Source organism: Orcinus orca, chromosome 20 (assembly GCF_937001465.1).
Source record: "Orcinus orca chromosome 20, mOrcOrc1.1, whole genome shotgun sequence".
NCBI classification, from domain to species: Eukaryota; Metazoa; Chordata; class Mammalia; order Artiodactyla; family Delphinidae; genus Orcinus; species Orcinus orca.
The window spans coordinates 4,684,604-4,712,532 of NC_064578.1; the positions used below are offsets into that span (position 1 = coordinate 4,684,604).

A 27,929-nucleotide genomic window follows, 5' to 3' on the forward strand; every position below is an offset into this window, starting at 1 on the left:
AGGGAAGGGGAGCCCAGCCAAGGGGGTGACGTGCCCCTGCTGGGGGGTCAGGCCAGGGCCTGTCCCTGTTAGTCCAAGAGCAGAGGGGCTGCCTTTGTGGCTGAGTCCCAGTCTTCTCTGGCCCTGAGCTCCGGGCGCTCCTCAGCCTCCACCTCAGACTGGGCTTCACCCTTTTCGGGGCTGTTTCCTAAAGAGCCAGGAAATGGGTAAGTCGGTATCCTTGGGAAGTGCGGCCAGCCCTCACCCCTTCCCGCGTGCAGGCTCGGTGTCCTCGGGAAGTGCGGCCAGCCCTCACCCCTTCCCGCGTGCAGGCCTCGGGGCGGCCACGCGAGCTGGTGTTCAGCAAGAAGCCTGGCTGCCATCCAGCGTGGATTTCAGCGGGAGTCGTCTGTGTTCAACAGGCTCCCCGAGTTGGATACCCGGAGGCACAAAGCTGAACACAGAGCTACCCCCGGTGCGCTTGCGCTTGTGACCAGCAAGCACTAGCCAGCTTCCCCCAAAGTGCCTCTCCCTGGTCATGGGCACAGGCCCCAGCGCCAGGCCGGCGGGCACGTCAGGGTGTGGCTTTACCGGTCCCACGCAGCCGGGCACTGTGGGCGCCGTCCCCGCCTGCTTCCCGGCCAGCAGCATCTCACAGTCATTCATCCCGGTCCTGGGCCTGCATGTGGACGACCCACATCCTCCGGCCAGCTGTCACCCTCATTTTGTCCCATATTCCCAGCTGCGGTATCACCAGTCTCCTCCTTCCCTCAGCAGCCTTGGTCTGGAAGGGCCAAGGATGGGGAAGGTTGGGGAGGGGGTCAGTCTGGCAGCTCCTTGGCCCCGGCCGGTGACTTACGAACATGCTCTAGCGATCTCCGTGGTCTCTGGAGAGGTCGTGAGTGACCCGCTCTGAGAACACGGGATTCCTAGGGCAAAGGCCCAGGTGGCCACCTGCTCTGGGTTTGGGTGGTCCACAGTCCATTTCCCCCTGAGAAGCTTTTGGCCCCTGTAGCCTTGAAAGTTGGGTGACAGTACCTGGAGGGGAGGCCAGAAGCAGGTCCCCATGCCTGTCCTCACTGCACGGGGCTGGCGCGGCTTCCCTTTTGCAGGCTGGGGGCCAGGGTGGTTGCCCTGAAGGCTCGTCGTCGTCCAGCTCCTGAATCAGTGGGCGAGGGGCCTTGGTGTCTCTCCTGTGGGTTGCCAAGTCCCTCTCTGCTGCTGCTTTGAATATGCCTGTAAAGGGCGTCTCCGTCTCGGCCTTCCTGGAGGTGTCCTTGGAGACTGCAAATATACTGGAAAGGGGGTCTGTGGATGCGTTTTCCAGCACTGGGAGTGAGGTGTAGTCTAGTTCAGGGTCACTGTCGTCACCCAGGCTCGAGATGGCTGTAATCTTTGGAAAGCACATCTTCTGTTAAAAGAAAAAATGTATTTGAACATTTCTGTTTCCACAATAGTCTCCAAAATGCGCAATGCTTATTCGGCTTTTTTAATCTATCACACTGTGGGCCCGACGGTGCTTCGCTGCTTGAAAGTCGGGCCTCAGGATGGACACTCCTTGGCAGCCGTCTGTGAGCCCTGGAGGCCATGGTGAGCTCTGCAGCCAGGTCTCCACTCCCTCCGGTCCTCGTCAGGTCTCCGTGTGGCACGGCCCTCGCCCACTCTGTTCCTGCTGCACCAGCACCCTCCTGGGTCCCTGAATGGTTCATCTGTGAGCCTTGGCTTCTGACGGGCTCCACCTTCACCCGGCCACCTAGTCGTGCTTTGGAGGTCAGGCCCCCATGGAACTGTGGTCCCCTGTCTGTGTCCCTCCTTCGATGACGAGCTCCTGCCCTGAGATTACACCTTAGGCTTCCCTCTCCTTGGGGCTCCCGGGGCTGGCCCACACTGGCTCTCAGTACGGCCAGAGGGAGGAGGGTCGGGTCACCTTGGGAGAGGTCCCCATAGGGCCTTCTATGCTCTCCTCCCTCTCTTCCCCCCTGCCCATGTGTCGCTGTGGTACAGACATTCACTAGATGAACATACGGATACATCAAAAGGATAGAAAAAAAGTTCAGATAATTACGTACAGAACATGATTATTAAAAATCAGTGATAAAAGATCCGTTCAAAAAACCCGAAGTGGGTAGTTGTGAAACCTCAGAGAGGGGAGCAGCAGTAAACAGCCGCCTTTCCTTAGGTGAGGTGAGGAGGCTTCAGGCACAAAGGGCATGCAGGTTTCCCAGACACCTGGTCAGTGACAGGGCTGGAAGGGAAGGTGGGACTGGGGGGATGTGTGAGAGGTCACCTTGTGCTGGTCTCCCGGAGATCCGCCTGCATCCACGTCTTCCAAGTCAGGCAGGTCCTGGAAGAGAAAACCATCCCCGTCAGCAGGAGGGCACGCTCCCAACGCCCAGTCCACGGGACAGACGCGGCCGCACAGCCAACCCAGCCTGCGCTACGTGCTCGGAGTGTGGAGGGGCCTGCGGAGTGACCCAGACCACTCAGGCCACATGCACGCTCGAAACACACGCACGAGGCAACATCAGGTACCTGGATCTGATCAGTGAAAGAGATTTGCAAGGTGTGACGTGTCAGAAATTTCCACCTCTTTCTCCACTTCACTTTGGTGTCACCCCGTTCATCTGTGGGGAGACGTACCTCCTACACACAAATTTGTCTTAGGACTCTGTGGCATAAAACGAGTCTATTTTGGACCTCCCCCAAACTAGGGGGGGTTTGTGTTTTGTGTTGTGTATCGGGGTGTCTTCATCTAGAGCACCCCGTCCAGCGTGTGAGGCGGGCGCGGGCTGTGGTAGCTGTGTGGGCTCTGGAGCCACGCTGCCTGGCTGTGGAGCCTCGGGCAAGTTGCTTAACCTCTGTGTTTCTCAGTTTCCTCATCTGTAAAATGGGGATGACAATGGTACCTATGTCTTAGAGTTATTGGGAGGGTTAAATGAATCGATAACAAGATGTGTTTAAAATAGTGCCGGACAAAGAGGAAGGTCAGTGCCAGCTTAGTGTTGGGGTCCTGTATACGGTCAGTTATCAAATGTTAGGGAAGAATTGCCCACTTTTGTTTTTGTCATTTGTATATGCAGGCCCAGAAAACCAGAAACCCACTCTGAATATTGGCTGTACTCAGTTGAACACTTGTTGAGCCACGTGAAATTGTGAGGTTGGGAATGAAACACCCGTGTAGGAGTTTATAGAAGAAGCTGGCGGGGGCAGGCAAAGCTGTGCACAGGCTTGAACAGAAGGAGCTCACTCGTGGGCAGAGGCGGGCCGTCCTCTGGGCGGGCAGGGTGTGAGGCTACAGGGTGGGGCGCCGGCCCCCACCCCTCGCCCCACCAAAGCACCGTTCCCGGGGGTCATGGCAGAGTGTGTACGTCCCCAGAGACCCATTCCTGTGGGCACAGCATGTCAGACTGTTACCAGAGCGGAAGGGCTTCAGGGAGGAGGGCCGTGCTCCGGGCCGTGATCAGTCCCAAGGTCAGGCGGCCCCTCACTGAACAAGCCCCAGGGGGCGGGCCGCTGGACAGTCAGGCCAGGAAGACGGGCAGCTGTCCACAGAGGGAGAGGCTCGCCAGACAGAGCTGCGCTCAGTGTAGCTTCCTCGGGGAAAACACGGCAATGTAGTTCAAGGGGACTCAGCCTGGGCCATCACTTCTCAGTCTTGAAGGGGCACAGGCACAGACGCCCCTGGGGGAGGGCTTATTAACTGCAGGTCCTGAGCAGTGGGTCTGGGGTGGGGCCCGGGGTTCCGCCTTCTGAGCAGCCCTCAGGGGAGACCATGCCTGCTGGCCTAAGGGCCACACTCTGGGCAGTGAGGATTTGGAAGTTTTGTGCCTGATCTGATACCGGCTGTACCGCAGATACTTCTCTGCAGATGCACCAATTACATACATCGATGAAGAGCTTCTCCTTCGTCTCCAGTCTGATGGCTTCCAAATCTTCAGCTCCACAGAGCTCTGTACCTGATGCACTTTCAGTGGCCACCGTCTGGGGAGCTGATTCTAAGGAACAACAAAGAGTTATATTAATCTTGGAGTTAGTTTCATACACGGTGGACAGACGGGTAAACCTGAGGTGAAGGCGATTCCAAGAAGAAGGACAAAGCCCTAGGGTCCGAAAGCCTCCAGCCCCTGTGACAGGAGCTGCAAGAATCCCAGGTTAGGACAAGATTATGTCTGAAAGGAAAGGGAGACAGCCGCCCCCTTTCTGGAGCCTGGAGATGGAAGCACCAGCCAGGAATCTGTGAAGAATACGCAGGAACCTTGGAAAAGGCATGATTGATGGGCCAGGAGATGAAGAAAGAAAGGCCGTGGTGCCAAAGGCCAAGTTTCACAGCCCCTCCTGCTGCACGAGCATCAGGGAGACGTGTGAAGTCACCGCAGGGTTGCCTGTGGAATGTGGAGTCCAGACAGGGCTTGTCTTCCTCCCCCAGGGCCCTCCTATTCTGCCCTCTGCTTCCTCTCCAGTCTCCGTGATTAAAGATGAATGGCCCCGCTCTGCTCACAACATGCTGGTCCGCTGTCCGCCCTGAGGACTGGCCGTGCCCAGTTGGACTCGAGAGCCACATTGGGGCACCCATTTAGAATGAAACAAGGGGGACTTCCCTGGTGGCGCATTGGTTAAGAATCCACCTGCCAGTGCAGGGGACACGGGTTCAGTCCCTGGTCTGTGAAGATCCCACATGTCGCAGAGCAGCTAAGTCTGTGCACCACAACTACTGACCCTGCTCTCTAGAGCCCGCAAGCCTCAGCTACTGAACCCGCGTGCCACAAGTACTGAAGCCCGTGCGCCTAGAGCCCGTGCTCCGTGACAAGAGAAGCCACCGCAATGAGAAGCCCGCGCACTGCAACAAAGAGTAGCCCCCGCTCGCCACAGCTGGAGAAAGCCCACGCGCAGCAATGAAGACCCAAAGCAGCAGAAAATAAATAAATAAAATAAAATAGGCAAAGTAGATAAATAGACGTTAAAAAAAAGAATGATATAAGGAAGTGAGCAGGGGCTTCCGGGGCTGCTGTGGACGATCCCAGGCCCACCTCCCAGGCCCGGTTTGTCATGGTCTCTTCCACTTGGCTGTGCCCGTGGCTTCGCAGCTTCTAATTACGACAGTAGTCTGCTTCCCCTCCAACCAGCCCTTCCCCCGGACCCCTGTGTCCTGCTCGTGGCGCCGTGGCGTCCAGCTTCCCAGCCAGCAGAAGCTTCTAGTCCAGGCAGCTGCCGAGACCCTTTGTTTCCTAAAACCTACCTGCCTAGGCTTTGTGTGCCGGGAAAAGGCGAGGCAGGGAAGAGACTAGTTGTTGGGCGTGTTCCTCACGTTGCCTCATGCGATCCACGGCAGAGACTGTTCCCACTTCGCAGGGGCTAGAACGGGCTCCGAGAGGTTTTGTGGCTTGCCTGAGGTGTCCCAGCTGGTTAAGGGGCTGGACTTGGGTTTGACCTCAGGGTGTCTGTCTAGAAAATTCGCTGCCTCGCCTGTTCAGAGTGTTTTAGTGAAATGCGTGAGTCATCCTCTGTGCCGTTTTGGTGACCACTGGAAGGAAGCTAAGGCTCCCCTAGACCGAGTGTCATCAGATAGAGGTGGAAACGTGTGTCTCCGTGACGGTGTGCGCTCACATCATGTTTCCCCCAGTCCTGTTTAGACTCAACGTCGGGATGGGGAGCTATTCAAGCCTCCGAGCCCTGACTCGGTCCCCAGGCCGCCTTCCCTGGCTCCTGACTCCATGATGAGAGAGGATGAGCCCAGGGAACGCAGCAAAGCTGCTCGTACCGTTTATCTCCTAATTTCCTGCTCCTTCACTAGGCCTCGTGACTTGTAAGGGAAGACTGTGTGCCATGCAAGAAAGGTAAATGGAAAAGTGATTCTTTAAAAACAGATGGCTTTTATATTTAGATTTGCTTTTCTTGGGGTTGAGTAACTTGCGTGGAAGAGGGACCTCCTTGTTCTGACAGCCCAGCTCCCCTCTTGGGACTCAGGACACCCAGAGGGTTTAGCTCAGTAGGGAGGGGACTATGGGGGAGGGGTGGGCAGCAAAGGCCGTGGGGGCTTAAAAGCAGGGAGGATGGCAGTGAATCGAGGTGGAGACCAGCTTGGTCTGTGCGGGCAGATCTGGCTTCAGTTCTGCCCCACTATCACTCGCTCTGTGACGTGAAGCAGGTTACTTCACCTCTCTGAGCCCCAGTTGCCAACTCAGTAACATGGGTTACTAGTGAGAGCACCTGATCGTGGGATTTTGGGGAGGCTAAGCTGGAAGTCATGGCCTTGGCTGACACGTTAGATAAACATCTGGCTGCGCCTCCCTCTTCCGACCTGCCACAGGTTGCCAGCTCCTCGTTAAATGTGCCCTTCGTTCAGGAAGGCAATTGATGGTTTCACTCATAGAAAACTCTGCTTCTAGGCTAGGTGCGGTTTCAAGGCAAAAAACTTACGGGAGGGGGAGTGAGGATGCAGGCAAAACCTTGTATCTGGGTCTCAGAATACACGTGCCAACACCTACATCAGTAGTTCAGAGGATGCTCTTTTCCCCGTGTGTTTAATACATGATTAGTGCCCCTTTAAATAACAAAACCTATAACATCGCCATCTGTGGGAAGCTCGAGGGAAAACGTGACCCTTGTCTAGTAGAAATTCTCTCCCAGAAACCAAGGAGTGACCAGGTCTTGGAGGGTCTACAATCCCATCCAGCAAAGTGGAGCCAGGAGCCACAGAAAGCAGGGCTTCAGTGCCTCCCAAGGGAAGTTAAACCAAGACAAGTCACGCTTCTCACAGATGCCTTCCAGCCGCAGTCTCATGGCAAAGTCAGAGGAGGAGCGGCACAGCCACCCGACAAGTGTGAGGAGGGCGTCAGAGGGACGGGCGGGGCCTGTCCCCTCCCCGGGAGCCTATTCTCCCCACGGCGGTGGCTGTTTAGATCCCACGCACTTTCCTGCTCCTTCCCTGCTCTCTGCCCACTGCTCCTGCCTCACCTGCTGGAACCCCTGGGGACTTCATGAGCTCCAGGATCCCAGATGGGGGCCAGGGCCGTGGATGTCAGCACAGTCACAGGTCACCTCACTCCCTACACCACCCCTCCTTCCTAAGGTGCGTTTCTATTTCCCACAGACGTCTTGTTAAAGACTGTAGGCTACACGATACATTTTTCAGATGTTACTGAACAAAAGCGGGGTGAGTAGTAAATCCCAGTGAATAATGGAGCACTGATTGTTTGGGGATATGGAGTGGCCAGTAAGGTTTTGAAAAGAATAATTAAAATAGAGCTCAGTTGAGTTAAGCTTTGAGGACAGTCTGCCCTGCCATTATCTTCAGCTGGAAAGAGAATTCACCCATCTCTGGTGCCCTGGGGTGTGGCCTTTGTCCCCTCGGCAGTCTAGAGGCTAGGCTTACTTCGAGGTCTCTCCCAGACAGTGGGGGCCAGACGAGCTGACCTCCCCAGATGGACCTCAAATCCTGCTCAGGCTGGGAACAGAAGGTTCGGGTCCCCCAGGGCTGCACAGACACAGCAGTAATGGGCAGTGTCCAGGGCCGAGTCCTGGGTTTATCTGTTAGTCAGCAGGACCCCAGGAACTTGGCGAGAACCTGCCAGTGGGCTTCCGTTCTAGATCACCATCATCCACTGTGGTAGCTGTGGCCATGTGCCAGCAGTGTGGCCAGTACTCCTGAGGGGCTGGATTTTACATTTTATTTAATTGTATCTACTTTTAATTCATTTCAATTGAAAAAATGAAGCAGCCCAAAACAACTTGCTTCTTTTCATAGAGCTGCATTTCACCTTAACCATTCAAAAGTGAGCATGTGAATGAGATGTGCTCTAAGTGGCATATACAGGCTGGATTTTGAAGACTTAGTGTCAACAGAGGGAAAGTATCTCATGAATAATTTTATGATGATATCAATTATTATATTTTAGATGTACTGGGTTAGATAAAATACACTGTTAGCATCTCACCCATTTCTTTGCACCTTGTTGAAGCTGATACTAGAAATGCAGTCCGGGCTCCCCTTGTGGTTCTAGATAACTCGCAGACTCAGCAGTCAGAAGTGGAAACCCGAGGCCCGCAGACGGGTGCTGGCCCATCTACACCCCTGTTGTTCTCAACCACCTACCTTCCCAGGCAGCTCCGGGGCTCGGTGGCGGGGCCTTGGCAGGGAGCGCCGCTCCTGGCTCCCCGTCAGCATCCACAGGCAGCTCCTCCGGGAGACTCGACTCTTCTGACTTTTCTGGGAATAGCTCGTCCTTGGCCTCGAAGCTCTCCTTGACAAACAGCTCCGTCTTCTGCCACCTTTCTCTGTCCTCTTCAGGCGCTTCCTCCCCTTCCACAGTGGCACCCAAGTCCCTGGCACTGTCTGGCGCAAGCATCTCCCCTGAGCAGAAGTCCACAGTGAGCTGGGAACGTCCTGGGAGGACAAGGGGGACCTGCAGTGAACTGCCGGGATGGTCATCAGAGTGCTGTTTAGGTGCTAAATACACGGGCTGAAAGTCCACCAGGGGGGATGCCTAGCGCATGCACTGCCGGCACAGGACACAGCCACTAGAAAACTGTGCAGGGGGCTCTTAGGAGACGCAGGCTGAGGTATTTGGGGTTAAGGGCCACGATGTCTGCCTTTGCTTTCAAATGGGTCAGCAGAACAGGAAAGACTGTGTGTGTGTGTGTGTGTGCCTGTGTGTGCCAAATATTAACAACCATCCGATCTAAACAGACAATTCAGCTGTTCATTTTAACTATTCTTTAAGCTTTTCTTAAAACTTGAAAAATATCAAAATTAAAAGTTGGGAAAAGGGAAATAAAATCATGCTACAGGGGAACATCTATTTTATGGGACTGTACTATTATTCTGATTCAGAAGAGTAGGCAAAAAGCAATATAGCTATGCCAGGGGCTTCCCTGGTGGCACAGTGGTTAACAATCCACCTGCCAATGCAGGGGACATGGGTTCAAGCCCTGGTCCGGGAAGATCCCACATGCCGCAGAGCAACAAAGCCCATGTGCCACAGCTACTGAGCCTGCGCTCTAGAGCCTGCGAGCCACAACTACTGAGCCCATGCACCACAACTATTGAGCCCGCGCGCCTAGAGCCTGTGCTCCGCAACAAGAGAAGCCACCGCAATGAGAAGTCAGTGCACTGCAAAGAAGAGTAGCCCCCGCTCACCCACAACTAGAGAGAGCCTGCGTGCAGCAACGAAGACCCAATGTGGCCAAAAATAAATACGTTAAATAAATAAATTTATATATATAAAAAAGAAAGCAATAGAGCTATGCCATTTTTTTCTACTAAAAAATATACATATGTTTTACATGCGTGGGGAAAAGCCAGGAAATACCCACACTGAATACTGAGTGGTTCTTGCTATGATACTGTTATTACTCTTGCCTTTCTATGTTTTCTATGTGTAGCATATTTACATTTTGTAATTAGGTGAAAAACACTAAATGTCATTTAAAAGCACACATAGAGACTCTGGCTCTTCTACTGGGTGTAAGAGGAGGAAGGGGGTTCCCACTTAATAAGGTGCCCTGAGCACCGTCCTTGCATGAGGTCAAGGGCAGATGGATCTGCAGGTACGTGAACGAATGGTCCGCACCCCCACCCCCAATCCCTGAGATGAAAGACTGTGAGTCCAGCCCAGCTTTTTCATCTGAACGGAGCTCGGGGTCCTCCCTGTGTCTCAAGCACGCACCTTGCTCCTGGCTTGCTTTCTGCTGTTTCCTCTCCTCGGCCTGGCGCTTGATTGCGGCTAAGGCCTCAATGCTGTCTGTGATCTTCTTCCGCTCTCTGCTCTCCCACTGCTGTCTCTCCTCCTGCTCAGCTTTGTACCCTCCTCGTGCCCAGGCCTCTGCACAAGCTCTGTTTAGGAGTATTAAAAACAAAAAACAAAGAAACAAGAACACCCCAGAAATCGGGGAGGTTTGAATTGTCACAGGTTCGAAGTAAATCCAAAACATACACTATCTGACCAAACTTGCGCATCTTCCCCAAAATCAAACTAAAAGCACAGGACATACGACTGCAAGGATACGTATTAACATGTGCACATTTTTAATCTGTAAAGTCTAATGGTTTGCAAAGCCAGCTAGATACGAGGCCAAGAGCACAAGTGACAAAGAAAAAAATAGAGAAATTGGACTCCACCAAAGTTAAAAATGTGTGTCATGCAAAGAATACCATAAATGAAAGGCAACCCACAGAATGGGTATGCAAATCATATACCTGATCAGGGGGTTGTATCTCGAATATATAAAGACCTATTGCAACTCATTAATACAAAGATGACTTAAAAACGGGAAGAGGTTAAAAGAATGAGAAGGCAAACTGTACTGGGAGAAAATATCTGCAAGAAAGATAACTGAAACATGGCTTGTATCCAAAACATACAAAGAACTATTACAACTCAAAAATGAAAAAACACACATTTTAAAAAGTGGGCAAAAGAACTGGACACCTCACCAAAGAAGATAGGCAGGTGGCAAGTAAGCTCATCATCATAGGACATCAGGAATGTGCAAATTAAACCAATGAGATGCCACTTGACACTCAACAGAACGGCTAAAATCCAGAACACTGACAACACCAAATGCCGGGAAGGATGTGCAGCGACAGGAATGCTCCTTCATTGCTGGTGGGAATGCAAAATGGCACAGCCCCATGGAAGACAGCTTGGCAATTACAAAGCAAACAATCTTACATATAATCCAGCAATCGTGCTCCTAAGTATTTACTCAAATGAGTTGAAAACAAATGTCCACACACAAAACCCTGCACACGAACATTGATAGCAGCACTGTTCACAACAGCCAAAAAGTGGAAGCAACCCAAATGTCCAACAACTGATAGATAAAGAAAATGTGGGCTGAGATAGCCTCATCCACCAGAGGGCGGACAGCAGAATCAAGAACTACAATTCTGCAGACTGTGGAATGCAAACCACATTCACAGAAAGACAAGATGAAAAGGCAGAGGGCTATGTACCAGATGAAGGAACAAGATAAAACCCCAGAAAAACAACGAAATGAAGTGGAGATAGGCAACCTTCCAGAAAAAGAATTCAGAACAATGATAGTGAAGATGATCCAGGACCTCAGAAAAAGAATGGAGGCAAAGATCGAGAAGATGCAAGAAATGTTTAACAAAGACCTAGAAGAATTAAAGAACAAACAAACAGAGATGAACAATACAATAACTGAAATGAAAAATACAGTAGAAGGAATGAAGAGCAGAATAACTGAGGCAGGAGAATGGATAAGTGACCTGGAAGACAGAATGGTGGAATTCACTGTCACAGAACACAATAAAGAAAAAAGAATGGAAAGAAATGAACACAGCCTAAGAGACCTCTGGGACAACATTAAACGCGCCAACATTCACATTATAGGGGTCCCAGAAGGAGACGAGAGAGAGAGAAAGGACCCAAGAAAATACCTGAAGAGATTATAGTCGAAAACGGCCCTAACATGGGAAAGGAAATTGCCACCCAAGTCCAGGAAGTGCAGAGAGTCCCAGGCAGGATAAACCCAAAGAGAAACATACTGAGACACACAGTAATCAAACTGACAAAAATTAAAAACAAAGAAAAATTATTAAAAGCAACAAGGGAAAAATGACATTTAACATACAAGGGAACTCCCACAAGGTTAACAGCTGATTTCTCAGCAGAAACTACGAGCCAGAAGGGAGTGGCATGATATATTTAAAGTGATGAAAGGGAAGAACCTACAATCAAGATTACTCTACCCGGCAAGCATCTCATTCAGATTTGATGGAGAAATCAAAAACTTTACAGACAAGCAAAAGCTAAGAGAATTCAGCCCCACCAAACCAGCTCTACAACAAATGCTAAAGGGACTTCTCTAAATGGGAAACACAACAGAAGACAAGAACCTACAAAAACAACACCAAAACAATTAAGAAAATGGTAATAGGAACCTACATATCGATAATTACCTTAAATGTGAATGCATTAAATACTTCAACCAAAAGACACAGGCTTGCTGAACGATACAAAAACAAGACCCATATATATGCTGTTTACAAGAAACCCACTTCAGACCTAGGGACACATACAGACTGAAAATGAGGGGATGGAAAAAGATATTACATGCAAATGGAAATCAAAAGAAGGCTGGAGTAGCAATACTCATTTCAGATAAGATAGACTTTAAAATAAAGAATGTTACAGGAGACAAGGAAGGACACTATATAATGATCAAGGGATCAACCCAAGAAGAAAATATAACAATTATAAATATATATGCACCCAACATAGGAGCACCTCAATACATAAGGCAACTGCTAACACCTTTAGAGAGGAAATCGACAGTAACACACTAATAGTGGGGGACTTTAACACCTCACTTACACCAATGGACAGATCATCCTGACAGAAAATTAATAAGGAAACACAAGCTTTAAAAGACACAGTAGACCAGATAGGTTTAATTGACATTTACAGGACATTCCATTGGGAAACAGCAGATTACACTTTCTTCTCAAGTGCACGCGGGACATTCTCCAGGATAGATCACATCTTGGGTCACAAATCAAGCCTCAGTAGATTTAAGAAAATTGAAATCATGTCATGGATCTTTTCTGACCACAATGCTATGAGATTAGAAATGAATCACAGGGGAAAAATGTAAAAAATACAAACACATGGAGGCTAAACTATACGTTACTAAATACCCAAGAGATCACTGAAGAAATCAAAGAGGAAATCAAAAAATACCGAGAGACAAATGACAATGAAAATACGTGATCCGAAACCTATGGGATGCAGCAAAAGCAGTTCTAAGAGGGAAGTTTATACCAATACGTGCCTACCTCAAGAAACAAGAAAAATCTCAAATAAACAATCTAACCTTACACCTAAAGGAACTAGAGAAGGAAGAACAAACAAAACCCAAAGTTACTAGAAGGAAAGAAATCATAAAGATCAGAACAGAAATAAATGAAATAGAAACAAAGAAAACAATAGCAAAGATCAATGAAACTAAAAGCTGGCTCTTTGAGAAGATAAACAAAATTGATAAACCATTAGCCAGACTCATCAAGAAAAAGAGGGAGAGGACTCAAATCAATAAAATTAGAAATGAAAAAGGAGAAGTTACAACAGACACCGCAGAAACACAAAGCATCCTAAGAGACTACTGCAAGCAACTGTATGCCAATAAAATGGACAACCTGGAAGAAATGGACAAATTCTTAGAACGGTATAACCTTCCAAGACTGAACCAGGAAGAAATAGAAAATATGAACAGACCAGTCACAAGTAATGAAATTAAAACTGTGATTCAAAATATTCCAACAAACAAAAGTCCAGGACCACATGGTTTCACAGGTGAAGTCTATCAAATATTTAGAGAAGAGCTAACACCCATCCTTCTGAAACTCTTCCAAAAAATTGCAGAGGAAGGAACACTCCCAAACTCATTCTATGAGGCCACCATCACCCTGATACCAAAACCAGACAAAGATACTACAAAAAAAGAAAATTGCAGACCAATATCACTGATGAATATAGAGGCAAAAATCCTCAACAAAATACTAGCAAACAGAATCCAACAGCACATTAAAAGGATCATACACCATGAGCAAGTGGGATTTATCCCAGGGATGCAAGGATTCTTCAATATATGCAAATCAATCAATGTGATACACCATATTAACAAATTGAAGAAGAAAAACTGTATTATCATCTAAATAGATGCAGAAAAAGCTTTTGACAAAATTCAACACCCATTTATGATAAAAACTCTCCAGGAGGTGGGCATAGAGGGAACGTACCTCAACATAATAAAGGCCATATACGACAAACCCACAGCAAACATTCTCGATGGTGAAAAACTGAAACCATTTCCTCTAAGATCAGGAAAAAGACAAGGATGTCCACTCTCATCACTATTATTCAACATAGTTTTGGAAGTCCTAGCCATGGCAATCAGAGAAGAAAAAGAAATAAAAGGAATACAAATTGGAAAAGAAGAAGTAAAACTGTCACTCTTTGCAGATGACATGTTACTATACATAGAAAATCCTAAAGATGCCACCAGAAAACTACTAGAGCTAATCAGTGAATTTGGTAAAGTAGCAGGATACAAAATTAATGCACAGAAATCTCTTGAATTCCTATATACTAATGATGAAAAATCTGAAAGAGAAATTAAGGAAACACTCCCATTTACCATTGCAACAAAAAGAATAAAATGCCTAGGAATAAACCTACCTAGGGAGACAAAAGCCCTGTATGCAGAAAACCGTAAGACACTGATGGAAGAAATTAAAAATGATACCAACAGATGGAGACATATACCATGTTCTTGGATTGGAGGATTAATATTGTGAAAATGACTATACTACCCAAAGCAATCTATAGATTCAATGCAATCCCTATCAAATTACCAATGGCATTTTTTACAGAACTAGAACAAAAAATCTTAAAATCTGTATGGAGATACAAAAGACCCTGAATAGCCAAAGCAGTCTTGAGAGAGAAAAACGGAGCTGGAGGAATCAGATTCCCTGACTTCAGACTATATTACAGAGCTACAGTAATCAAGACAATGTGGTACTGGCACAAAAACAGAAACATAGATCAATGGAACAAGATAGAAAGCCCAGAGATAAACGCACGCACCTATGGTCAACTAATCTATGACAAAGGAGGCAAGGATATACAATGGGGAAAAGACAGTCTCTTCAGTAAGTGGTGCCTGGAAAACTGGACAGCTACCTGCAAAAGAATGAAATTAGAACACCCCCTAACACCATACACAAAAATAAACTCAAAATGGATTCAAGACCTAAATGTAAGACCGGACACTGTAAAACTCTTAGAGGAAAACATAGGAAGAACATTCTTTGACATAAATCAAAGCAAGATCTTTTTTGATCCACCTCCTAGAGAAATGGAAATAAAAACAAAAATAAACAAATGGGACCTAATGAAACTTAAAAGCTTTTGCACAGCAAAGGAAACCATAAACAAGACGAGAAGACAATCCTCAGAATGGGAGAAGACATTTGCAAACGAATGAACAGACAAAGAATTAATCTCCAAAATATATAAACAGCTCATGCAGCTCAATATTTAAAAAAATAACCCAATCCAAAAATGGTCCGAAGACCTAAATAGACATTTCTCCAAAGAAGACATACAGATGGCCAAGAGGCACATGAAAACGTGCTCAACATCACTAATTATTAGAGAAATGCAAATCAAAACTACAATGAGGTATCACCTCACACCAGTTAGAATGGGCTTCATCAGAAAATCTACAAAGAACAAATGCTGGAGAGGGTGTGGAGAAAAGGGAACCCTCTTGCACTGTTGGTGGGAATGTAAACTGATACAGCCACTATGGAGAACAGTATGGAGGTTCCTTAAAAAACTAAAAATCGAACTACCATATGACCCAGCAATCCCACTACTGGGCATATACGCAGAGAAAACCATAATTCAAAAAGACACATGCACCCCAATATTCATTGCAGCAGTATTTACAACAGCCAGGTCATGGAAGCAACCTAAATGCCCATCGACAGACAAATGGATAAAGAAGATGTGGTACATATATACAATGGAATATTATTCAGCCATAAAAGTGAACGAAATTGGGTCATTTGTAGAGACGTGGATGGACCTAGAGACTGTCATACAGAGTGAAGAGTCAGTCAGAAAGAGAAAAACAGAAAAACAAATATCATATATTAATGCATATATGTGGAATCTAGAAAAGCAGTACAGATGAACCAGTTTGCAAGGCAGAAATAGAGACACAGATGTAGAGAACAAACATATGGACACCAAGGGGGGAAAGCGGTGGGGGGCGGTGGGGGGATGAATTGGGAGATTGGGATCGACATATACACACTAATATGTATAAAATGGATAACTAGTAAGAGCCTTCTGTATAAAAAAATAAAATGTGGGCTTTCCAAATGGAATATTATTTCACAGCATTATTTTGGAAGTATTTACTGACACTGGCTGCAATGTGGGTGAACCTTAAAAATCTGCTCAGTGGGCTTCCCTGGTGGCGCAGGGGTTGAGAGTCCGCCTGCCGATGCAGGGGACGCGGGTTCGTGCCCCGGTCCGGAAGGATCCCACATGCCGCGGAGCGGCTGGGCCCGTGAGCCGTGGCCGCTGAGCCTGCGCATCCGGAGCCTGTGCTCCGCAACGGGAGAGGCCGCAACAGTGAGAGGCCCGCGTACCGCAAAAAAAAAAAAAAAAAAAATCTGCTCAGTGAAAGAAGCCATTCACAAAAGACCACATATCGTATGATTCCATTTATAGGAAATGCCCAGAATAGGCAACTCCAGAGAGATAGAAAGTACATTTGTGGTTGCCAGGGGCTGGCAGCGGGGGGTTGGGGAGTGACTGCTAATAAGTAAGGGTTGCTTTTGGGGGTGATAAAAATATTCTAGAACTGATTGCACGGTGTGGTTGGACAACTCTGTGAACATACTAAAAAACCACTGAATTGTACACTTGAAATGGCTGAACTGTTCTAGGGGCTGGGGATACAGCAGGTAACATAAGAGATGACATCGCTTGCTCTGTTAGAGCTGCCCTTTTATGGGGAAACAAGTATGTCAGAGGCGGATGTGTCTTGAGAAATCAGGCTGAAGAGACAGCAGGTGGAAGTGGCAAAGGTGCTACTTAGGTGGTCAGTCATGGAGATCTTCAGAAGATGGCAGGTGAGCAGACACCTGCAAACACCTGTGAAGAGCATCACAGGTGGAGAGAACGTCAAGGGCCCAGTGTGGCCCAGTGTGGAACAGCTAGAGAGTGCTGGAATGAGGCTTCAAACCCAGGTGAACCCAACTCCTGAAGAGAAGTCATGCTGCACCGTCCAGGGCGGGGGTCTCCCTGCTGAGGGCCCAGCTCAGGTTCCCGTTTACACTTTCCTGCTGGTCGGCACTGCCGCAGTGTGGAGATTCACGATCCTCCGGACGGCCTCTCCCGCTGGTTCCCTCCTCCTACCAGCTGGTACCTGCTTAAGTCCCACGTGATACTAACAGATGCTCACAGGGACCCCATGGTCGGTATTGTCCCCACCTTCCGGATGAGGAACCTGAAGCTGGGGAGGTTGGCGCTCAGCCACGGGCACAGGACCCGCAGCTGCAGAGCTGGGCTTGGAGGTCTGCCCGCAGGCCCCGCCCGCCGTCGCCCTTAACACCCAGGGCTCGGTGCTGGGGAAACGGATGCATCTCGGCCTGACTGCCCAGAAGCAGGGATCCTGGTTCTCTTATGTGGTCCAAGTGGAAGCTCCCCCTTCCGATTGAAATCTGTGTTAGTTTGACTAAAATATGTGAGTTCAAAAACTTACTACCAGCTACGTTTCTTTTTAAGTGTTGGAAAATTCAGATTTGCACTTCCCTTCAGGCCATCCCAGTTACTGAAGTTTTATTCTAAGCTGGAATGAATGAATAGTGGCCTCAGTCAAAAGGTAAATTAAGGGAATTTCCTAGAAATCCAGTGGTTAGGACTCTGTGCTTTCACTGCCGAGGGCAAGGGTTTGAGCTCTGGTAGGGGAACTAAGATCCCGCAAGCCATGAGGCGCGGCCAAAAAGAAAAAAAAGGTAAATTAAAAACCCGGATAAAAGCAGTGATGGGGCTTCCCTGGTGGCGCAGTGGTTGAGAGTCCGCCTGCCGATGCAGGGGACATGGGTTCGTGCCCCGGTCCGGGAAGATCCCACATGCTGCGGAGCGGCTGGGCCCGTGAGCCGTGGCCGCTGAGCCTGTGCGTCCGGAGCCTGTGCTCTGCAACAGGAGAGGCCACAACAGTGAGAGGCCCACGTACCGCAAAAAAAAGAAAAAAAAAAAAGCAGTGATGATATACATGGCAGTCCCGGGTTCAATATTCTTGATATGCAAAGAGCTCTTATGAATCAGTAAGAAAAAGCATCCCCCCAAAAGGAAACTGGGAAGAAGTCATGAATGCGATACTCACAGAGAAGGAAACACAAATGCCCAACAAAGGTAGTAAAAATGACCAACTTCATCAGTTACCCAAAAATGCAAATTTAAAACGAGGTACTGGGACTTCCCTGGTGGCGCAGTGGTTAAGAATCTGCCTGCCAATGCAGGGGACACGGGTTCGAGCCCTGGTCTGGGAAGATCCCACATGCCGTGGAGCAACTAAGCCCATGCGCCACAGCTACTGAGCCTGTGCTCTAGAGCCCGTGAGCCACACTACTGAAGCCCTTGTGCTAGAGCCCGTGCTCTGCAACGAGAAGACACTGCAATGAGAAGCCCACACACCGCAATGAAGAGTAGCCCCTGCTCACCGCAACTAGAGGAAGCCCGCACGCAGCAACAAAGACCCAATGCAGCCAAAAAATAAATAAATAAATGAATAAAAATTAAATAAATAAATAAAGCGAGGTACCACCTTCACTCATTAATTGGCCTGGCAAAGGTTTTGTTTTGTTTCGTTACATGGCTGTGTCTGGGGAAGTTATAAGTTGATACTAACATTCTAGAAAACAATTAGAAAATATTTAAAAACACCTTTTAAAAGTCTCAAACCACAGTCTTTATCTTTATTCCAATAATAAAACTCAGGGTTCCATCCTAAGGAAATAACCGGCCATGAGATCAGAGACTTATATAGAAGGATAATTATCAAAGGATTATGAAAAATCTATGAATAAGTGCTCAAAAACAGGGAATTTCCTATTAAAAACAATCATGTAAGCCATTAAACCTATTTCACTGAAATATTTAATGATGTGTGGAAATGCTCAAAAATCAGAAATTTTTAAAAGTTTAATATTGAGTATGCTCAACTATTACCTACTAAGTATGATCAAAAGGCTTGTTTCCTTACCTGTCCTTTGGAAAAACTGGTCTGTCATCCAGGTATGTTAAGTGTTTTAGTCGAACAGTGACTGTCCGTCGATAATTAGGGATGTTCCTAATCACTGGGTTTCCCATCAAATTCAGTACACGCTGAAAGCACACAGGCAGAACCACATTAATCACTGAAAAATGGATGCGATTAAAACATTTAATATGTGCAGTGCTCTGAAAATAAATAAATAAACAGGGAGTGTTTACATCAAATCACGAAGACGATATCAGAGAAGGCAGAGGCTTTCGTTGTTTCTGTGCCATCAGAACTGTCCCGAGAACTGGGCAGCCCTTTCTTCTATTACACTTGAACTTCAGATCCTAAATCTCATTGTCCTTCCAGAACAATACTGGAAAACACTTCCTGAGGCCTTTACCCGTGGGCAGTGATTGAATTAGTTTTGCTGGCCCAATCTCTTTTACTGAAATTAATCTCCAATTGATCATTTTCTGTCCTTCCCAGCCAGGATTTAAGAAAATGTACACAGCAGCTAGACAGATAAGAAGTGGTGACTGAGGGCATAGGATGCAAAGTGCCTGCTTATCTACTGCCAAGCTTATAGGTCTCCTGAATGTCAAGTCGGGACCAGGAAAGGGAAAGCGACACAGCAGTGCCAGTGCGCCGTCCCCACCCCTCTTTAAATACTGTCACCTCCCCTCCTGCCGATGAAACTCAAGAAGGTGAATGGTCAAGGTGACATGTGGGTGAAACATTTAACATCAGTTTGCCTGAACTGGTGAAATGTTTTTCATATCCAAAGTGATTTTTCTTGTTCAGGAAAATAAATATACTGGTTCAAGTGACCTGTTCTGTGGGGCTGAGTGGGGGGAGCAATGTGCCCCAGGGGCAGGGACTAAAGGGCTGCGTGTGTATGGAGAATGTAAAAGCCATCACAAAACAACCACGAGGCAGACTGTTCTTGTTATGGGTTGAATTGCTTCCCCCCAGCAAACTCATATGCTAAAGTCCTAACCCCCAGCGCCTCAGAATGTGACTGTATTTGGAGACAGAGTCTTTGAAGAGGTGATTAAGATTAAATGATGTCATTAGGGTGGGGCATGATCCAATAGGTCCTTGTAAGAAAAGGATATTAGGACACAGAGACACACACCGAGAAGGCCATATGAGGACCCAGGGAGAAGATGGCCATCTACATGCCAAGGAGAGAGGCCTCAGGAGAAACCAACCCTGCTGACACCTTGACCTCGGACTTCTAGCCTCCAGAATCATGAGAAAATAAATTTCTGTTTTTAAGCCACTCAGTCTTGTACTTTGTTATGGCAGCCAGGCCAAAAAATGGTATTATAATAGAGCTTTATATTATCACCATATACTGGTGATAATATAAATTCTAAAGTAGTCTTTGGTGACAGTCTGCTCTACAGATTGGTTTTTTTGGGTTTTTTTTTTTGTTTTTTTTGTTTTTTTGCAGTACGTGGGCCTCTCACTGTTGTGGCCTCTCCCGTTGCGGAGCACAGGCTCCGGACGCGCAGGCTCAGCGGCCATGGCTCACGGGCCCAGCCGCTCCGCGGCATGTGGGATCCTCTCAGACCGGGGCACGAACCCGTGTCCCCTGCATCGGCAGGCGGACTCTCAACCATTGCGCCACCAGGGAAGCCCTACAGATTGTTCTTGAACTATGATTTGCTTACTGTTTTTCTTTAAATGGACTTACTTTTTCCTTCTTATCCATACCCTAAGCAGTAAACAGTGAACTCAAGTTTTTTGTGTGCTATTTGGAATATTTTTTCCTAGTTCACATGACAACACATATACACTAAAAAGCAAGGAAGTCATCAAAGGCTGCTGGAGTGGAGTCCAAAGGACACAGGAGCTGCCTGGAGGGGTTGCCACAGGCCAGAAGATGGGACCATTCAATCACCCCAAATTAAAATGACAGCAAGGGTTAAGTCATATCAAATACTGTATCTATAAATCTTTGTGTTCACGATGATAACATGAACCTTTAGAGGTTCAACCTCATTGTCACCTTTACAGGTTCCTACGTTCTTGACACATTTCTCTGAAAAGGAATACATAAAAAGAAAAAAAAAACAAGCATTTATCCTAGCTTTTTCTTTCTTTTTTTAAAAATATTTATTTATTTGGTTGCACTGGGTCTTAGTTGTGGCAGGTGGCTGTGGCTCACGGGCTCCTTAGTTGCAGCTCACTGGCTCCTTAGCTGTGGCATGTGAACTCTTAGTTGCGGCATGCATGTGGGATCCAGTTCCCTGACCAGGGATCGAACCCAGGCCCCCTGCATTGGGAGTGTGGAGTCTTACCCACAGTGCCACCAGGGAAGTCCCTATCCCAGCCTTTTCTATATGCACTTTATATTAGGGAGGCATGAATGGATGAGCAAAACTGCTCTTTGTGGAAGCATTCCAGCTAATAGGTGCAGAAGGAATAAGAGACTTAGAATATGGTCACTGTGTGACCCCTAATGAAATCACACATGGAGGCAACATGCTTCGGGAGCTGCAGAAACGATCAGGGGAAGGGGGTGATGAGGGACTTCATGAAGGCTGGATCTGGTTGACAGCAGCCAAATCCACGAATCAAGCTGAAAGTTACAAAACGAGAGGCGACGTAGGTGCCCTGACTGATGCAACAGCCAACCTCAAAGTTAGATTCTGAGCCTGGCTCTGATCAGGTCTCTGGCTCCACCATCATTTTACAAGAGATACTGGGGACAGCAGAACACGTTAAACCACACCATGAGGATGCAGTCAGCTGAATCCAGGATGTGGCTGACAAGCAGAGGAGGGACCCGGTTTCTTCTACAGATTTATGGTGTGTGTGTGTGTGTGTGTGTGTGTGTGTGTGTGTGTGTGTGTGTGTGAACAGCCAAGGGGAGACTGTGATAGATCAAGAGATTTGAGAGATGCGTAATCCAAACGTGATGTGTGGATCTGGTTTGGATTTGCAAAACCCAACAGTCAAAGCACATTTTTGAGACAAATGGGGAACACTGAATATGGACTGGTTATTAACTGTCCTTCTGGTAATATTTTAGATATAATAATAATATTGTCATGATGCTTTTAAAAAGTCCTTATCTGTCAAGAATACACACTGAAATATTTGTGGGTGAAACGATACGGCATCTGGCATTGAAAACACTCCAGCTAAAAATACAGAGAGGAAAAAAAAGTGTGATGGGTGTGAAGAAAGCAGGGAGAAAGGAAGGGGGACGGGAGGGAGGGGAAAGAGAAAAGAGATCTGCTGTCTACAGAACACAAGATAACGCAAGTTGTGTGCGTGTGTGTGTTTTACCAGGTTGGGCATGCTCTCGAGAATGCTCAGGATCTCTGGGTCACTCAGCTGGTTGTGGGAAAGGTCAAGGACACAGAGTTTCAAACATTCCTTGAGATGCTGAACGTCTTCCACGGTCTCTAAGTGGTTGTGGGCCATCTGGAGCGTGTTGAGGACCGGCAGGCAGGCTGGAAGGGGAGGTCGGCAGAAGTAAGCGACACGGGTGGAAAAGAATGTTAAGAACCTCCGCTAGGAAACGGTGGTGGACGCGGGTGCCTAGAGAATGCCCCACCCCGCCCCACCCCGCCACATCAGGGCCTTCTTACAGAGGCTTTCAATGGTCTTGATGTAATTGTTGCTGATGTTGAGAGCATCCAGTTTCTGCAGAGGTTCTAGGTTCTCGATCTTATGGAGCAAGTTCACTTGCAAGAAGAGGCATCGCAGTTCCGTTTGGGCCTCTAGGTTCTCGATTTTCTGTATTCCGTTGCACTCCAGCCAGAGACAACGCAGCCCTGTGTACTCTTCCAAGTTCTCGATGCGGTCAAAGCCTAGTGGGGAGGAAGGGGGGGTTGGTTAAGCTTCTACACACTCAGAGGCACAGGGGTCACCCTCTTTTCTGCCTATCTGCCCAGCATCCACATGTCCTTCCTCAGTTACACCACTGCCTCTTTGGAGGGACATCCCTGTCCTGATACTACCCCATGGCTCTCTGCAGCGAGCTGGTCACGCTTAGCCGAGTGGAGCCAACCTTCATGAATCCCGGGGAGCTTTGCTGGCTCCATTGGAAAGAGGTAACTTTCTGCTAGAATTGCCAGCCTGGAAGGGTGGGGCCTAACACTGAAGCAGCCACCTTCCCTTCTCGCCTGGGAGTGGGGAGAAGTGAGGCGTGACCTGCCTGAAATGAATGAGCACAAGGGAAAGCAGGGCCAAGGAAAGGGGAGAAACAGCCTCGTGAAGAGATGCGGTGAGCACCAGGATGGATCCAGCTGTGCCTGAAGCCAGTCCAAACTTCGGGTCTGGTTTGACGGTATTTTTCAGTTTTATGAGCCACATTTAAGGTGAGGAGAACAAACATTTTTGTTTCCTTGAGTGACTCATTATAGATTTGTAATTCACGGTGCATCTGCTATTACCAAAACTTTTTCAAAGTCATTTGTTTTGTTGCCTGAAAAGTTTTAACCAAAAGTTTTTGTTAAAAAAGGGTAATAGCGGGCTTCCCTGGTGGCGCAGTGGTTGAGAGTCCGCCTGCCGATGCAGGGGACACGGGTTCGTGCCCTGGTCCGCGAGGATCCCACATGCCGCGGAGCGGCTGGGCCCGTGGGCCATGGCCGCTGGGCCTGTGCATCTGGAGCCTGTGCTCCGCAGCGGGAGAGGCTGCAGGGTGAGAGGCCTGCATACCACACACACACACACACACACAAAAAAAAGGGTAATAGCAACCATGAGGCAGAACCACCCAGCTAAGTCATTCCCAGATTCCTGACCCTCAGAAACAGTATCAAATAATGATAATTTTTTAAGTTGGTAAGTTTGGGGATAATTTGTTAGGCAGCAGTAGATAATATAGGCATATCTCTCTCCTAATTCTTCTATCTCTCTGATTCTTTCTACTTGGTCTAACCCACTGGGTCTTCTTCTTCTTCCCACCTCTTAAATATTGGTCCTCTGGGGTCTGCCCTCCTAAGTCATCTCATCACTGTTACACCAAGATATTGGGTGGAGGATTTTGGAGGGGGCAACGTGGAGGTGAGGAGACCAGTTAGGGGTCGTTCCACACCTTTAGAGTAGTTGTGCAGCTGGAGCCCTCCGTGAATCTCCCAGGCACAGCGTGAGCCTTCTCACAGTGGCCGCCCTGTCCCCCAAGAAACCAAAAGCATCTTTACCATATCCGTCTCTGTATCTTCAGCACTTGCCCAGCACACAGAAGGCTCTCAGTAAACATTTACTGAACAAATGAACATAAAGATGGTCTGATGAAGCAGGGTGGCCATCCCAAGTTCAGCACGAGGTTGGGAGTTATCACTCTGGTTCCTCATTGCTAGAATAGCCCTGTCTATGAACCTGAACTTAAGTTTATGTGTGATACTGGACACCGACACAGTCCTTCACAACGTAACCCTCCCAAGCCCAAAGTATTTACAAGTAGCTACTGGCTCGAAAAAGTATGGGTCCTTTAGCAAATATAAATAAAAGATACCAATGTGTTTCCCTTGAACCCGTATTAACTCCAGTCATGTAAGACTTTTTCTTCAAAGAAATATTGCTTTTCCATGCATCTCCACTAAACTCTGAAATTTCTACTTAAATATAAGTTAAGAACACCAGATGATCCCTGCAAGTAATTCTTAACACCACTGGAGTCTTTCCACCTGACATGAGGTCGCGCCTCCCCCAGACGCTTACCTTTATAGTGTAAGTACAGCGTATCGTTCAGTGCTGGGGTGATATAAAGCTTGTGCTGCTTGCACAGTTTTCGCAGAAAATTTTTAGTCATTCTGTGGAATGAAACACATGAACAAGAAAGTTATTTCAATTTGTCAGCTGTAAAATATATCCCATAAATTCTTTGCCACACCCGTTCCGTCCACAAATTCCACAATATTCTATATGCCCGATGACTTTGTTTACAGCTTTCAGGGCCTCATCCAATATTGTGACTTTCGGCCTTCTCAAAAACTGCAAAGTGTGTTCTAATAGAAATACCTTTGTGTCATCAAGAACTACTAATGTTTCTCTCTCTCCAGGTCCAGCATTCAAGTTGTATAGATTGTGGTTAGTTAAGCCACAGAGCGACGCCCTCCTGCCTCTGCCACTAATCCTCAGACGTGGGGCCGACTATTTAATCTCTGTGAGCCTCAACTTCCTTATCTGGACAAAGGGGTGATTGTAACATCCACCTTAGTGGGTAAACGCGTCGTGCTGTGAGTGGCAAGAGCACACCCACGTACCTGGGGCCACGATCTTCTTTGTCATCTTTTTGCTGTGCTAAGCGACCATCTGACCAGCTATCACCACTGTGTTTCTGCTCGCTGAGGTAGCAAGTGTCCGAAGGACCCACGCATGTTTCCTTAGGGTCATTAATTTCTGTAAAATAAAGAGATTGGTTCTATAGAGATCGAGAAATGTATAAAAAATGTTCCCCAATTTCAACTTGATGAATAACTGTCTGCTTTTAGCATGGAACTGGTACTCTTTAAATGTATCACAGTGATTTTTAAAGCACTGATAAGGACTATGAAAATTTCACTTCTAGGCAGATCTTTGATAAAACCTCTTGTACAGCTGGACACGGAGACGTGTGCGGAGATATTCACTTCTGCATTACTTGTAACAGCCAAAACCTATTAATGCAAATGTCCATCCATAGGGACTGGTTCAATAAAGCAACAGATTATTATTCTGCCTTGGAATAGAATGCACTGGAGCTATGTCAATCAATATGGATAATTCTCAGAAGCACATATGGAGAGAAAAAAGCAATTTTCGTAATGAGCACAGGATATCATTTACATAAATCAAACCCACACAAACCTATGCCATGCATTGTTTAAGGACACATTTTAGATAGACAGATAGATAGGTAGATAGATAGGATAGGAAGAGAGAGAGGCAGATGAGATTGAAAGAACCCACACAAAATTCTGGAGGTGGGGAGAAGGGAATGGGGCTAGGAATAGAGGTGGGGTAAGGCAAAAAACATCAAATTTATCTGAAATGCTTTATTTCTTTAAAAAAAGACTTGAGGGGGCTTCCCTGGTGGCGCAGTGGTAGAGAGTCCGCCTGCCGATGCAGGGGACACGGGTTCGTGCCCTGGTCCGGAAAGATCCCACATGCCGCGGAGCGGCTGGGCCTGTGAGCCATGGCCGCTGAGCCTGCGCATCCGGAGCCTGTGCTCCGCAACGGGAGAGGCCGCAGCAGTGAGAGGCCCGCGTACCGCAAAAAAAAAAAAAAAAAAGACTTGAGGTACATATGATTAAAATGCTAATCATTTTCAATTCTTGGTGGTGATACATGGGTGTTTGTTATAATGTTCTCTGTTCTTTTAAAAAAGTTCTCCAAACAGGAGGGAGGAGCAAGATAGAGGTAGGGGATTAAGAAATATAAACTACCATCTATAAAATAAATAAGCTACAAGGGTGTATTGTACAGCAAAGGGAATACAGCCAATATTTTATAGTAACTGTAAATGGAATATAATCAATAAAAATTTTGACTCATTACGTTGTACACCTAAACTAATATTATAAGTCAACTATACTTCAATTTAAAAAAAGCTCTCAAAAAACACACAAGAAGAAACAAAAATTATGGGAATATCTTTGGTAGAAAGAAAATGAACACGCTCAAATGCACTTATTTTTTTTTAAAGGTCAATTAAAATTGGCTGATTCAAATGCACTTGATCTTAAGGGCTGTTTGCTGCTGCTCTCTGGGTGTCCCTGTGGACTACCGAATGAGATTAAACACTCCGTGTATGGGACTGTATCTTATAATTTCCTATTTCCCACTGCATATACTGCCTAGCCACAAGAGGCACCAGATAAAGGTTTGCGGAATAAAGACTAGGTGCTCAATATACATAATAATTGATTGGTTATATTAATAACAAGAACTGCTATTTATTACTGGCCCAATGTATGCCAGACACTCTAATTATAACTATCTCGCTTGCAAAAGAGGAGACTGCCCTATAGAGAGCTTAAGCTCTGGGCAAACAGCCATAAAACCGGCAAGTTGCAGAACGGTAGCGTGAACCCAGCAGGAGTGGCTTCAAACCTGTGTCTGTGCACAGAGCAACATGGCTTCCCTACAGCAACTCTTACAGGGCTTGCCTGGACAGTCAATGCTCACGATATATTTGTTGGCTGGGTTCAAAACATGAGACACAAATCAAGTAGTTTCTTTACCAGCTCCTAAAAAGTTTCCCTTACAGTCCAAGCCAAGCAGGAGGGGAGGCTGTTTTCTAAGCCCATTCCGGAAAACTTTGGTGAGGAGTCACCTCAGAAGAACCAGCTCGTCATTCACTCTGTCTACCACAGATCAGACACTGGACCGGACACTGCCAGTTCAATCAGGATGTCCTGCCCTGACATAGCTTGCCATCTAGAGGGGGAGAGAGCCTTTGATCTTGCATGGTGACGGCAATAAAGGGAAACATTCAAAACATTAAAAAGTTGGGCGGTGGGGAGAATGGTGTGTTCAGTGAGGGCTTGGGCTCTGGAGTCAGACTGTCCAGGCGTGAGTCTGTTCTGTCATTGACTGGCTGAGGGTAATCTGTTTGGAGAAAGTTCTATAACCTCTTTAAGTTCCAGGTTCCTCATCTGTATGAAACGGGGAGAGGAGTGCCTACCGCAGAGGGAGGGTGTATGGTTCGAATGCAGTGAGCGCACGGCACGCATCGTTTAGTAAGTGTCGGCCGCCATTATTATTATTACTATTACTGCTGGCTGTGAAGACTAGGGGTGTGGTGCTGGGCGCAGGCCGTCGCCCCCCTCGCCTCCCTGGGGCGGCTGTCTGCACCTTCCTTGCGGCCCCCTTGGCCTGCGTTCCCGTGGTCACCCGCCGACTCCTCCACGGCTGGCTCCAAGCCCGGCTCCCGCGCGCAGTCCTGTTCCGCTCCCCCGTCCGCCACGGGCTCCGAGGCGTCGCGGTTCATGTTTATTCCTGAAACACTGAACACCCCGTAGCAGTGGGGAAGCCCGGTTGTGTGGGATCACTACGTGACCCAGCCCGCCAGGGCACTCTGCGTCTGCGTGTGCGTCGTTGGCAGGCATACGCTTCCCTGGTCCCCACGGCAACCACTGCGCACGCGCACTCGGGACGCCGGGGGGCGGGTCCCGCAACGGCCCCGCCCACAG

General features: G+C 47.6%; 1 protein-coding gene across 3 annotated transcripts; it reads right to left on the minus strand.

The window, feature by feature from the left end:
* Positions 1-27,857, minus strand: DNAAF1 (dynein axonemal assembly factor 1). 3 transcript variants are annotated; one of them, XM_004280152.3, is made up of 12 exons: positions 27,592-27,857; positions 25,020-25,155; positions 24,475-24,566; positions 22,398-22,619; positions 22,093-22,259; positions 18,793-18,914; positions 9,645-9,811; positions 8,072-8,329; positions 3,865-3,974; positions 2,267-2,323; positions 1,018-1,390; positions 1-187 (listed from the first exon to the last, which is right to left on the minus strand). In XM_004280152.3, exons 1-12 carry the CDS (start codon positions 27,725-27,727, stop codon positions 69-71), a joined length of 1,959 nt encoding a protein of 652 aa, XP_004280200.1. In that variant the 5' UTR covers positions 27,728-27,857; the 3' UTR covers positions 1-68. The 3 variants fall into 3 exon arrangements, with proteins under 3 accessions (XP_004280200.1, XP_033262270.1, XP_049560004.1); XM_033406379.2 differs by having other exon boundaries at positions 8,072-8,362; XM_049704047.1 differs by lacking the exon at positions 25,020-25,155 and having other exon boundaries at positions 8,072-8,362; positions 27,592-27,716.
* Between the last annotated feature and the right edge of the window lie 72 nt (positions 27,858-27,929).